The 13,550-nt window shown below is 40.3% G+C and overlaps 1 protein-coding gene across 2 annotated transcripts in view; it reads left to right on the top strand.

The window, feature by feature from the left end:
- Window positions 1–13,550, top strand: part of MID1 (midline 1) — a gene marked incomplete at both ends in the record, with an annotated part of 96,819 nt that overhangs the window by 71,263 nt on the left and 12,006 nt on the right. For both annotated transcript variants that reach the window (XM_080363230.1, XM_080363229.1), the window contains 2 exons: window positions 2,900–3,027; window positions 11,871–12,014. In XM_080363230.1, the coding sequence (XP_080219356.1) occupies window positions 2,900–3,027; window positions 11,871–12,014 (272 nt within the window). The remainder of the gene's footprint in view (window positions 1–2,899; window positions 3,028–11,870; window positions 12,015–13,550) is intronic.

Raw genomic sequence — 13,550 nt, 5'->3', positions numbered from 1 at the left:
GGCATCAGTCAAATAAACAATAAAAGCAGAATGTATCTCGACAATGAAGAAGAACACTATAAAAACTATGCTTATTTATTCAGCTGCTTTTTTATCTCTAGGTTCACATTATATCTTCATATTGTCCAGCCAATTTTCACCTCATCCAAACCAAGAAATTATTATTTTTGCTGTTACTATTTTCTTTTAATTTTATCACTTATTCTGGAGTGCTGCATGCAGATTCTCGAAATATCAGGCTTCACCAAAGCTATTTAATCAATTTATAAATAAGCCAGCAACATCAGCTTGCTCATTACAGGTTCAGAGAATTGAAAATCTCTTGAGAAAAGCAAGGCAAAGGAAGGGAAGACAAGAAAAGGCAATGTATTACATTTTCTCTGTCAGACTTGGACCATGGTTTGGGCTTCATCACCAAGCTATGTCATGGCACAGCTTTTTAACAGCTGAAGCTGATAGTAAATCTGCCACGAGTATCATGAATAAAAATCTGAAGTTGAGGGTCTGGCCTTTTTTTCAGTATTCAGTGGAACAAGCAGTAGGGCAGAAACCTGTGAAGATATAAAGTTTTTTAACTGACTACCAGACAATATTCAGGGAAGGTCCATTTTTAATTTGTAAACATGAACAGTTGCATCATAAATGACAAAAGACATTTGGAGAGTAGGAGAGTAGGAATGAGACCAGCTGACATATGTGCCCAATCAAATCTAATTCTTGGATATCATAGATTGATATCTGTAATGAGATTGCTGTCTGTAATGAGATAGCTGTGAACGCTCTGAAAAGCAGAGAATCATTTCAAGCAGAGAATAAAACTGAGAGGAAAAGAACACCAAGTGCTTGCAGACAAATTGCAAGTGGAAAAAGAGACTAAGTCTGATTAATAAATTATTCCCCACAAGTAACTCTCTTAGTTCTCATGTGGTAAGCAATATTTTATTTGCTTCTAGACTGCTCTTATAACAGCCTCACCAGGGCTCTGAAGTCCAGCAGCTAAAACAGTCTCCTGAAATTATGCTCATTGCATTTCTTCATGCCCATATTTCAAAGTAATTGCAATATAATATTCTCTGTTGTAAGCACAACAGGTAACTATGTAAAGCAAAGACATTACACACACTCCAGTGATTTAGGTCATGCATTATTTACAGTGGGTGAAACGCATTTATCCTAGAAAAACCCTTTCCAGCAAAGTACAGTGTCAGATAGAGCAGGCAGAAATTCAATCCTCTGAACCTAATATGGTGACATGGTGTCTGAAACTGCGAACTGTTGAGCTGACTGAAAACTGACTTTAACATATTTACTCACAGTGCACTCTTTGCATAGCCCCGAACAACAGTCCTGGTGAAATGGTGCTTTATGGAGGTATCCAAAGAAGCTCTTAACCTTAGAAACCTGTTTGCTGGTTTATTAGCAAGGCTTTTGTTAATTTTGTAGAGCTATGTATCACCCATGAATTTTCCCTAATGCAGGCACTTACAAGAAATGCATATATATATATTTTTTTTTTCCTACTAGATGTAAACATACCATAGTGCAACTGGAGATGAACTACTGGGTGGGTGGTGTGAGGCAGAAAAAAAAGAAGTGAAAGAGCTCAGAGAAATTACCCTCTAAATTAATGGGGCAAAAGCACTTCAATTATTCTCTCTAAATAAATAAATAAATTAAATAAAATCTGTACTAGGATCTATTTTAAACTAAGTTCTACTGCAGTTGCAAGAGAAACAGTGCTGAAAACTGTATAAGCATTACTGAGTAGGAAACTTCCTCAACTCAGTTTTTGAAAACTGTATTCAAGACAATGAGACGTGCAGCTCAGGTTTTGACTTTCCTAACTGTCTTTCCTTAAAATACTATAGAAGAAATATATGAAAACATAGTAAGCATTTGCCCTGGAGCCACTTGAGTCGTGTCTATAGAGACATACTCTAATTTGGAAAACTGCTAATTGAGGTAATCAAAATATTTTGATCTGACGTGTGACATGAATGACAGATAACTGACATACATCGAGTGCGTGGCTGTGTGTTTACCTCCAAACTGAAACAATTAACAAATTTCTGTTGTATAGTATGATGTTGAAAAATCTCTTTGCTTAAACAGACCTAACTTTCTGCAAACATATCCGGTATGCAGCTCACTAGTAACATGTATTTTGATATAGCAAGCTGAAGGATCTGAAAACTCCATCTGATGGCAGTTTTCTTGCAAAAGCTCATCTCTTTATATTAGTACAGCTAGACAGACAAAAAGTGGATGTAGCTTCTAAAATGAGGTAGGCAAGGAAATTGTTCTGTTTTGGGGGAAATGTAAGTATGCACACATGCTTTGCAGGGAAAAACCTTTCAAAATAAACTGTGCTGACATCTATTTGTTTTATCTCCCCACTGTGCTTTTTGAAGTTAACATCAGTGTGCTGTGCTGAACAGCTGAGGAGGTGTGGGGATCTGCACCAAGCCTTTGGGACAGCAATGCCAAGGAATGCCTGCAGCAAGAAGCTGCTTGGGAAAACAAGGGTTAGGAGAGATGCAGCATCTGTCAGGATTGCTTAAAACACAGATAAAAATGATGCTATTGCTACTTTGGTTTGGTGGGTGGCTGGAAAGAAGAATTCAAAGCATATAATTGCTTAACCAATATTTTGTTGAAAATTTTTCTGATTTTGCATGTTAAGCAAAAGCTAAGTAAAAAAAGTTTTCTATAGAAGACTTTACTCCCCAAAATAAAAGTGGTAGGAGAAACTCGTAACTTAAAACATAGAAATATTATACGTGCAATAGTTTTCATCAAGCTTTTGGAGAAGTGGTAACAATCATGATGACCAAGTCCTACCTTGATGTCAAAGTTATTGTGTCTTGGGTGCTAAAAGATTTTTTTCTTTTCATTAAAGGGTTTCCATGGCAACTGCATCCTCCCAGGTTCTAATTCCTGAGATTAATCTCAACGATACTTTTGATACTTTCGCACTGGATTTTACCAGGGAGAAGAAATTATTGGAATGCCTTGATTACCTTACAGGTAATTTTTTTTCTCAAGGTGCTACTATCGTATGTTCCTCATAAAATAGCAGTGACAGGGCTTTCTTCATTCCCCTCTGTGGTCAGTTAACCTTGGCTGGTGCCCACAAAGTCACTCTCTCACCCCACTTCCTCAGCAAGGCAGGAGGAGAAAATAAGATGAAGAGCGCATGTGTTGAGATAAGGACAGGGTGATCACTCAGCAATTACTGTCACATGCAAAACAGACTCTGCTTGGGGAAGATTAATGTTATTTATTGCTAATTAATTGTAAGAGTAGGATAGTCAGAAATAAAAATGTAACAAAAATGTGTTTCCCCCCACTTCTCATCTTCCTGGGCTCAGCTTCACTCCCAACACTTCTACCTCCTCCCCCTGAGCAGTGCAGGGAACAGGGAATCAGGGTCACAGTCAGTTTATCACGGATTGTCTCTGCCGCTTTTTCCTCCTCACACCCCTACCCTGCTCCAGCATGGACTCCCTCCCACAGGATGCTGTTCTTCATGAACTGCTCCAGTGTGGGTCATTGCTACAGGCTGCAGTTCTCCAAGAACTGCTTCAGCATGCATGCTTTCCCTAGGGTACAGTCCTTTGGTAATGGACTGCTCCAGTGTGACTTCACCATGGGCCACGGTTCCTGCCAGGAAACCTGCTCCTGCATGGGCTCCTCTCCATGGGCTGCAGTTTCCTTCAGGACACATCCACCTGGTCCACTGTGGGGGTCCTTCATGGGCTGCAGGTGAAGATCTGCTCCACCGCGGTCCTTCATGGGCTGCAGGGGAACAGCCAGCCTAACCATGGTCTGTACCACAGGCTGCAGGGGAATCTCTGCTCCAGCAACTGGAGCACCTTCTGCCCCTCCTTCACTGACCTTGGTGTCTGCGGGGCTGTTTCTCTCACATTTTCTTGCTCCTCTCTCCCAGCTGTTGTACAGTGTTTTTTACCTTTTCTTAAACATGTTATCAGAGCGGTACTACCAGCATTGCTGATGGGCTCAGCTTTGAGCAGCAGTGGGTCTGTCTTAGACCTGCTGTGTCTGACAATGTAGTCAACTCCTGGTCTTTCCTCACAGAATTCACCCCTACAGCCCCCCAAACTACCACAACCTTGCCATAAACTGAATACACTCTCTGTCTTAATCTCAAATATATTACACTCAGCAGCCCTAGAATGCCCTAGGAAGCATTAGGTACTACAGAGCACAACTGGGATATATTTCCTACCTCTTTCCTTCCACCCCAGCAGGGTGTGGGCAAGCAGGAGTGAATGAAATTAAAGCCAAGTGAAATGAAAGAACAGCTGGAGCTCAGCCTGGAACGCCTTGGGAAGGGAAAGCAGGGAGCAAATTTGGTTTTCCAGGGTGTTTTGTTCTCCTTTGGTGCTGCCCCCTTCCTGTGGCAGATTTCAGCCTGGCAGATTTCCTGTGAGCAACCAGAAGCTGTTTAAGCAATCAGCATCAAGGGCTCAGCAGTGAAAGATAAAATTTCTCATGCCGGTGATACTGTGTATTTCCTCCATGACAGAATAGGAGGACCTCTCTGTGTCTGGAACTAGAGAGCTGGCAGTGTACCGGGGTGTGGGGTGGGTTCTCCATGAGCCCCAGCTTGCTTAACTGAGAGCTTTGGCCTTAAGAAGCCTGCCAGATTAGACCCTTTCTGTAGGCCTGAGTAATGTGCGATCTCAGAGTATAATAATGACTCACAAAGAGAAACAAATTACTGTAATTTAGGATGTTTTGACTTCAATGCCAGAATTAGAACAATTCATTCCAGTTCAATTGAAAACAGAAGAGACACAGGGTAGATTTTCATTTTGCAGGGTCTTTAAGCATCTGCTGCTAGCAGTGAGAATTTGCAATGGAAGTTACAAAGCACTGTTAGAAAACTGCTTGAAAATGCTTCCTGTGGCCATTCTCTTAGCCTGGTTTGCAGGAGATATAGCTGTGTTATTTCAGAAGAGTGTGAGAGCATGGAGTCTCCTCGCTGCCAGCCACTGGATCTTTTCCAGGCAGAGGGCTGGCTTCTGGCTTTTCTGCAGGGAAATAAGTGAACAGTTTAATACTGGGAAGAGCAAGGTGGCCTGCATGCACAGGGCAGCACCACCCTTGCCTCGTGGAGCTGTGTGGTTCTTGCCATAACTGAAAGAGAATTTCTCTGAAAGAAGTTTCTTTATCACTGTGTAACCTGTGAATATAATCAGTGTTTAACATATACTCAAGCAAACGATACATAATAATAATGTGGTGAGAGTTATTTGATCTTTTTATACAGCACCCATGAAATGTTTTGGTGTCTGCCTTTCCCCTCTCTCCCATTCTCCCCAAAGTCTGTTGGAATTTTGCCACCATGTTGAGTACTCACCCCAAAATTATAAAAAGCTAAGGAAATGAAAGGAAGAACTAAGAAAAATCCAGACTCATTTGCCCTAACATCCAGTTCTGGGCCCCTCAGTTCCAGAAGGACAGGGAACTGCTGGAGAGGGTCCAGCATGGGGCAACAAAGATGATGAAGGGAGTGGAGCATCTCCCTTATGAGAAAAGGCTGAGGAAGCTGGGTCTCTTTAGTTTGGAGAAGAGGAAAATGAGGGGTGACCTTATTAATGTTTATAAATATATAAAGGGTGAGTGCCACGAAGATGGAGCCAGGCTCTTCTTGGTTGCAAACAATGATAGGACAAGGGGTAATGAGATCAAGCTGGAACACAAGAGGTTCCACTTAAATTTTAGAAGAAACTTCTCAGTGAGGGTGACAGAACACTGGAACAGGCTGCCCAGGGGGGTTGTGGAGTCTCCTTCGCTGGAGGCATTCAAAACCCACCTGGACATGTTCCTGTGCGACCTCACCTAGGCATTCCTGCTCCAGCAGGGGGATTGGACTAGATGATCTTTTGAGGTCACTTCCAATCTCAAACATACTGTGATACTGTGATACTGTGAATCTACCTGTAAAACAATCAGCCTCAGCTTTCCTCGCTAAAGAGGAAAAAACACCTCATTTTAAGGCACATAGATCAGGTCAGTTGACTCCATTCTGGAGGTGCCTGTTTCTCCTAATTGGCTCCAAACAGAGGCTAGAGAGATTCATTCAAATATAAGTAATTGTGGTTTAGATCTTTAAAGTTATATGAGGTGAATTCCATCTAGCAGTCTGTTCCCACATCACTCAGGCCTTCTGCACTTTGTATAGCATACGTCAATATTACCAGACTAAATGTACACTGAAGAAAATGAAGGTTATATCTGTAACAAAATGAAGGGTGCTCTTGCTACAAAGATCCTTTCCATGGTGTGTCATTCTGGCAGTGTTATTTACACAGCTCCTTCTCTGCCTTCTTCCTACCTCATCCACAGTCCTGAAAAATTGCTCACAATGCAGTCTAAGGAAACTTGCAAATGTGTCAAATAATTCAGCCTTTTTTCCTAATCTACCATTTTTATCCTTGCCCTTGATGCCCTGTGAAGAACGGTTTTAGCTGGCTCTGTGTTTGTAGTATTTTTCTTCACATTAATAAATAGCATATGCCTCCAATGGGAAAATCCGAAACAAATGTCCAAATTACTGAGCATAAAATATAACCTATGCGGACAGTGAAAATTTGTTTATGTAAATATAAGTGTATATGTAATGTATATGTGTACATATATAGTCCCAAGAGTCAAATGCACTTGATTATTCTCTATTGTTTTCAGAAACTCTAGAGGAAGATTTATTTTACCCCTATCAGATTGACAAATGGAATCTTCTTTGTAAGATCTTAAACTGCAAAATGTGTGACAGAGTGAATTGGCCTTTACTTTTATCATGTTTCACAGCTAAGTAAAATGAACACCATTTGTAAGTCCTAGTGGTAAATCTATGTTGTGAGTCAAGTGAAGAAGTCTAGATGATTTCTATCATCTGTTCTGCTCTGAACAAAATGTCAAAGCCTGAATTCCAGCTTCATTCTCTCTGATGTCAGATGCCTTCGAAGCAATTGACATTGGTTGTCTTCTGGAGATTTTCTTCTTTGGTTCTTCTCAGTGTACTATTTGTCAGATCTTCTCCATCCTCCATCTCCTAACTTTAGTTGTCTATGTGACACATGGAAGTTTGCATCTTTCTCTCTTCCTAGTCTATTTATTTCCCAAATATAAATTTAACTAGTTTGTGCTTATCATTTCACAGCTGTCTGTCCAAAGCTTCTGCTACCCAAATGAAAATCTGATATCTCTTTGAAAGTTGCCAGCCAGACATTGAGATGTCAAGCTTAGTATTGTAAAACAATATCCTTAATCTTCCTCTGAATGTTCTGGCCTCTGCATATATAGCCTTGATGCCTTTTGAAAGCTTTCTTATCTTTCTAGTTCCTAAAGCTCTTCATCTGGAACTCATATTTTTCTAAACATGTATCTAGCTGGATCCAGGCAATGCATAGGACTTGCAAAGTCTGCACAATATTACTAACATAAGGATTCTTTTTATCCATTGTGAATCAAAAATACTTGTTCTATGTCTTAATACTTTGAAATGAATTGCAGAAACATCTATTCTTTGACCATGCAATTTACCCTGCTTCAGAAATCTCACCTGAAACGATACATTTTCTTCATCTATCATTTTACCTATGACTCTACTAAGAAACACGCATTGCCTAACATATGCCAGCAGTTTTTTTCATAGGAAAACAACTTCATTCTGGAAACCCTTTACAATTTGTCTCTCCTCCTAACTCTTTCAGTATTAAAAGATCAAAAAGACCACCTCCAGCTAGCTCAGTCTTGTGCTTTGGGTGTAATCTCGTCTCATTCTGTTAGTTTTTAACAGTTCTGGTCTACCAAAAGACTATTTCTACATGGTTGTAAGACTGAGCTCTTGCCACCAGCTCATGCATGACATGGTACTAAGACATAAAATTTGTATTCACATCTGATGTAACTGTGCCTTTCAAGTTCCTGCGTGCTGGTTCAGTCCAGTATAGTGATACACCATGGAGCCCAGTAATGAACAGTTAAGAGATGTTCAGAGCAGCTTGCTCAACTCCCTCATGTTCATACCAACAGTATGGTTCTATGAGTTGGGGTGATTTCAGACAATCTCTGTGACCTTGTGCCGAGAGAATTTAGAAATAGTCTCAATAGTTGCCCAGGAGCCACTGCATTCATGCTAGGATTGACTATTGAGAGGTGTAAGTTTCCATCAGCTGCCTTTTGGGTATGTGGACCATGTGGGTGCTTTCAGTCTGCTTCAGAGCAAAAGCCATGCAGATGACATTGAACAGAAGGGAAGTTAGACTAACCTCATTGAAAGGGAGTAAGTGTCCTCACAAGGTCAGTCACTTCTGGGATCAAATTTAAGAAACTGCTTTTCTAATATTAGTTACTGTCTTTCAGACACTTCAAATGTGTTTCCTGACTATTTAAGTGTGCCTGTTCAGCTTTGAGTTGAAGTCACACAAATAAAACAGCTTTCAGCAATTATTTTCACTCATCAGAGAGTGTCAATTTGTGAATGCAGATGGATGAAAGTCAATGCAACTGAAGCAGTAAACACTTTGAGATGGTTGCCCTGGTCCTCTGTGGAGATTGCCACCCCGTGACCAAGGAGAGTTACATATGTTAGGAAGCAATTCCTCTACTGAAGCTTTCACTGTGTCTTACTAAGTCTACTGGCACCGATTCAAGGTTCCCTCACTGCTCAAGGCTGTAAATTTGTGGTTTTTGAGAGCTGCTTCAATTTTTTCTCAGCTCTCCCTGACATTGGGCAGCAGTCTGTAGACAAGAAGCTGCCAATAGCTGAGGGTATTGACAGCATCAGCTGTCAAACTTCGGTCTTGTTATGGTTGCAAGTCAGTGTTCCATCCTTGCCCTGAAATGGACTGGAAGGACTTCCAGGCAGTCACTGCTTCTCCACTGGGAAACAGGGCGGAAGGGTGAATATGAGGCTTTGTGTCTTCCACATGGAAGCATGCATCCTGAGCAGTGATGGAGCACACCCAACCCAAGGCCACATGGGGGAAGGTGCTGGCACAGCCCTGAGGTTGCTCTGGAGTCTCTGTACAGCTTTCACTGTGGCACCTGAGCTCTGTAGCAGTACTAGTAAATCTGACAGGTAAATCACACATGATGAAATGTAATAATGAAGATAACTGATTAAGGTCAATCTCTTTAATTGCATTACAGACTTATACTTTCCGAAGGAGTATGGCCTGTAGGATGATGAATTTGGCAGTCAGACTTATACATTATTTTAGCGGGACCTGTTGCAATAAGACAAGGAATAATGGTTTTAAATTAAAGGAGACAGCCATATCCTGGGCTGTACCAAAAGAAGAGAGGTGGTAGATGCCCCATCCCTGGAGACATTCCAGGCCAGGCTGGACGGGGCTCTGAGCAACCTGATCTAGTTGAAGATGTCCCTGGTCCTTGCTGGAGGTTGTAGTAGATGACCTTTGAAGGTCCCTTCTAACCCAAACTGTTCTATGATTCTATTATTCTGAGAGTTGTAACAAACTATTTGCATGCAGACTTCCCTGTCTGTCTGCAAGAGATGCAGGTAAATTTTGTTTTGTTTTGAGTGGCTTATGAAATGAGTGTTGCTGAAGAGCTGAGTTTCATTCAGTGTAGTTTCAAGGGGGTGTGGGTTAATCATAAGAACAAGAGAAAAGATGTCGTGCTTAGGTCAAATCTCTTTTTTCTGTCATTTTCCTTACCTGAAGGCCTGTAAATTTCCAGCCATAAGGCCAGCCATGTGTGCATGTGAAAAAAAAGAAATTTGGCTGTCATTTTCAAAGGAGTTGAAGACAGGTGCTATTGAAATGCAGTTTACAGTTCATTAAACTTTCAGTAATGGATGCTTTCCATAAATTAATATTTATTATCTCTGTTGCAGTAACAACAAGTACATTTCTCAAGTAAAAGGATTTGCTCTGTTAGGTGCAGGAGATAACTGAAGAAGACTTTAGTAAAATACTAGCACACAAAAAAATGGATCCACTTGTCTATTTGTAATTAATTTTTTTCTTTTTTTCTTTTTTGCCTTTGAAGGACAGGCAAAATATGAAAATAATATTTAAAACAAAACAAAACAAAACAAAAAAACACAATAACTCCAGTAGGTTCTTCTGCTGAATACATTTTTGAAACGTAGCTGATAGGACCAGTGCGGTACTGCATAGCTTTCACAACAGTTAGTTGGCCTCTGTTAGTACAGAATCTCTAAATTGCAGCACTAATCTTTACAGCAGATTGCGGGCTTTTTTCTCCTCCTTTTGTTTACATTCCCCCCGGATGACTGTTCTTATTTTAGTTCATTTCCCTATCTCTTTATTAATACTTGTCTGTCCCAAGGGTACCTATGCTGACAAAAAAAACCAAAAAAATAAAAAGCCATTGGTAAGCTTCCATGTTACAATATTTAGAGCATCACAAATCACAGTCATAACATGAAACACATTTGAACATTTCCTTATGCCTCTTGGTTGAAAGAGCCTGGTTGGAAATGCATCTGCACTTTAATCCTTGGGAACACACATTGGTAAACTGGGGAAAGGAACTATAAAAAATCTTGATGGAAAGTAAAATAGATGTTTCATAAAAGTTAGTTGTTGCAAAAGGAAATGTGGAATTCCTTCAGAGGGACATTTTCTGAGGCCATTATTTGTGGCTAACAGAAGTTAAAGAGCTGATAGCAAAAATACCATTCAGAGTTGCCTTTCTTTTCCTTTAATTCAAGCATGTTGTGGTTGTTTCAGCTTGAGTTCCCTCCTTCTTCACTCTGTGACAGCTGGAACGAACACTATTAAGCACAATGATTTTTCTTTTTCTTTTTTTTACATTATGGTGGCATGTAGGGAAGATGATTAGGAATGAGGCTCCCACTGAGACAAGCTTGCAGGAAGCCCCACCAGCCTTTCAAAGAAAGACCCATTTGTTTATTATTTAGATGCTTGTCTTTGTAGAGGATGCAAACAAGGAAAATTTAGACCTAAGAACTTTATTTCAGTTTTTCAGTTTTTCAAATAGGACTTTAAAATAAACATGTGTGTTAATATGGGAGAAGAATGTAAAGCTTCCTATAGAGATCTTGTTTGTTGTTTAAAAAAAAAAAACAAATTAAAAAAAAAAAACAAAACCAAAAACAGTGAGACAACTTTTTTATTAAAGTGTTTTGGTAATTTTCTAGAATTATTTAATTAGCAATGACATAGAAGTTTAGGTTGTAATAGTCATACAGTCATGAAGTTATGATAAGAACTGTTTACATAAGGCTGACAAAAAGTGAGTTGTATAACCAACAGAAATTATATGCATTATATGCATTATATGCTAGGAAATAAATAAAAATTAGCTTGGAGAGATTGAGCATGAAATCATGAGTGCTGGACAGCTTCCCAAAATTATATTTTTCAAATAGCACTTAGCCATTCTCTGGTAAGATAGGGTAGGCAAACAGTACTTTCAGGTCAACAGTGAAGAGTATTGACTCTTCCTATTGATATACATTTCAGGGAAACTTGGTTAATTATAGTGTGATGGTTAGAAATAAATCTAGAAAAAATGTCAGTTGTGCCCATTAATCACAGTTTAACGTGATCACCAACACATCACTTGTAGTAGGGCATTTGAAACTAAAGGTACTTTAATACAAAATATTTTCAAAGTCTGGAGTTTCTAGGTGATTATATTGATAGAAAGAATTCCTTTGCAGCAACTTATAATCTAAGTTACTACTGGAATTAGTGAAAAGTTGTTTAAAAGTTTGTTGGACAATATAGCTTCAAACTCATACATCTGATGCCCTAATCCCAGGTGAGAAGGAAAATATTTCACTCATTGTGTCAGTAAGCCTCTTCTGTTGTATCTCACAGCTCCCAACCCACCCACCATTCGAGAAGAGCTCTGTACAGCTTCTTATGATACCATTACTGTCCACTGGACATCGGATGATGAGTTCAGTGTGGTCTCTTACGAGCTGCAGTACACCATCTTCACTGGACAAGCTAATGTTGTTAGTAAGTATAAGCCTTCTCTTTTCTAGTTCTGTTTCCTTATGCTTTCCTGTAAACCAAGTGCTTCTAAATATAAATGTACTCATATGTCAAGAACAAAAGGAAAAAACATTTTGTGGGAAGATTTAAAGCCAACATTTTAAATCCAAACCAGTAATGATTTTGAAGAGTTCTAAAATTAGGAATTAGGTTAAAATTTCTTATGTGTTTTCTGGGACTGCCATATAGTGAGAGCTTTTGAAGACTAAAACCAGCACATATGCCGAAAAGCACAAGTCCTGTCCGTGTTAACAGGACTTATAGAATCACAGAATAGTTTGAGTTAGAAGGGACCTTCAAAGGTCATCTACTACAACCCCCAGCAAGGACCAGGGACATCTTCAACTAGATCAGGTTGCTCAGAGCCCTGTCCAGCCTGGCCTGGAATGTCTCCAGGGATGGGGCATCTACCACCTCTCTGGGCAACCTGAGCCAGTGATTCACCACCCTCATTGTAAAAAACTTCTTCCTCAAGTCTAGCCTGAACCTCCCCTCCTTTAGTTTAAAGCAATTGCCCCTTGTCCTATCACAACAGACCCTGCTAAAAAGTCTGTCCCCATCTTTCTAACAGACTCCCTTTAAGTATTGAAAGGCTTCAATAAGGTCTCCCCAGAGCCTTCTCTTCTTCAGGCTGAACAACCCCAACTCTCTCAGCCTGTGCTCATAAGAGAGGTGCTCCAGCCCTCTGATCATTTTCGTGGCCTCCTCTGGACTCAATCCAACAAGTCCATGTCCCTCTTATGTTGGGGGCCCCAGAGTTCAATGCAGTGCCCCATGTGTGGTCTCACCAGTGCAGAGTGACAAAATCACCTCCCTTGACCTGCTGGCCACACTTCTTTTGATGCAGCCAAGGATATGGCTGGCTTTCTAATCTGTAAGTGCATATTGCCAGCTCATGTCCAGCTTTTCATCCTCCAGTACCTGCAAGTCCTTCTCAGCAGGGCTGCTGCCAATCCCTTCACCCTCCAGCCTATACTGATACCAGGGATTGCCCCAATCCAGGTGCAGGACCTTCCACTTGACCTCATTGAAGCTCATGAAGTTCACATGGGTGCATTTCTCTACTTGCCTCTTGCATCTTAGGTGCCTTGTTGCAGATCTAGCCACAAGGACAAAGACCTAATTTGCATTGGCTCAGCTAGTCGACCACTTGGTAACCTGTGTTGAACTGGACTTTAGTTAGAACTGCAGACCTATTGTCATTTAGATACCCTTGACAACTGGACCTTTGTCAGAAATACAGATTAAGTCCTTCCCTGTGACAGTCTTCAAGGCTAAAAAGCATGGATCTCAGTCAGTATACTGAAGACTAGGGCAACAAACATCAGTGAAACAAGAGTTTATACGATAACTTTTTTCATCTTATAATATTAACTGTCATTGCTTTATATTCTGTATCATGGCACATCTTTTACTGAATATACTCCCTGTTTTAAATTTGTGACTTTCCTGAATGAATAAGCTAACTGATTGTTCCTCAGATTGTGCTGTTGTTAAATA

Source organism: Nesoenas mayeri (assembly GCF_963082525.1).
Source record: "Nesoenas mayeri genome assembly, chromosome: 1".
NCBI classification, from domain to species: Eukaryota; Metazoa; Chordata; class Aves; order Columbiformes; family Columbidae; genus Nesoenas; species Nesoenas mayeri.
The sequence above is the reverse complement of the archived record's forward strand: the minus strand, read 5'-3'. Positions and strand labels throughout refer to the sequence as shown.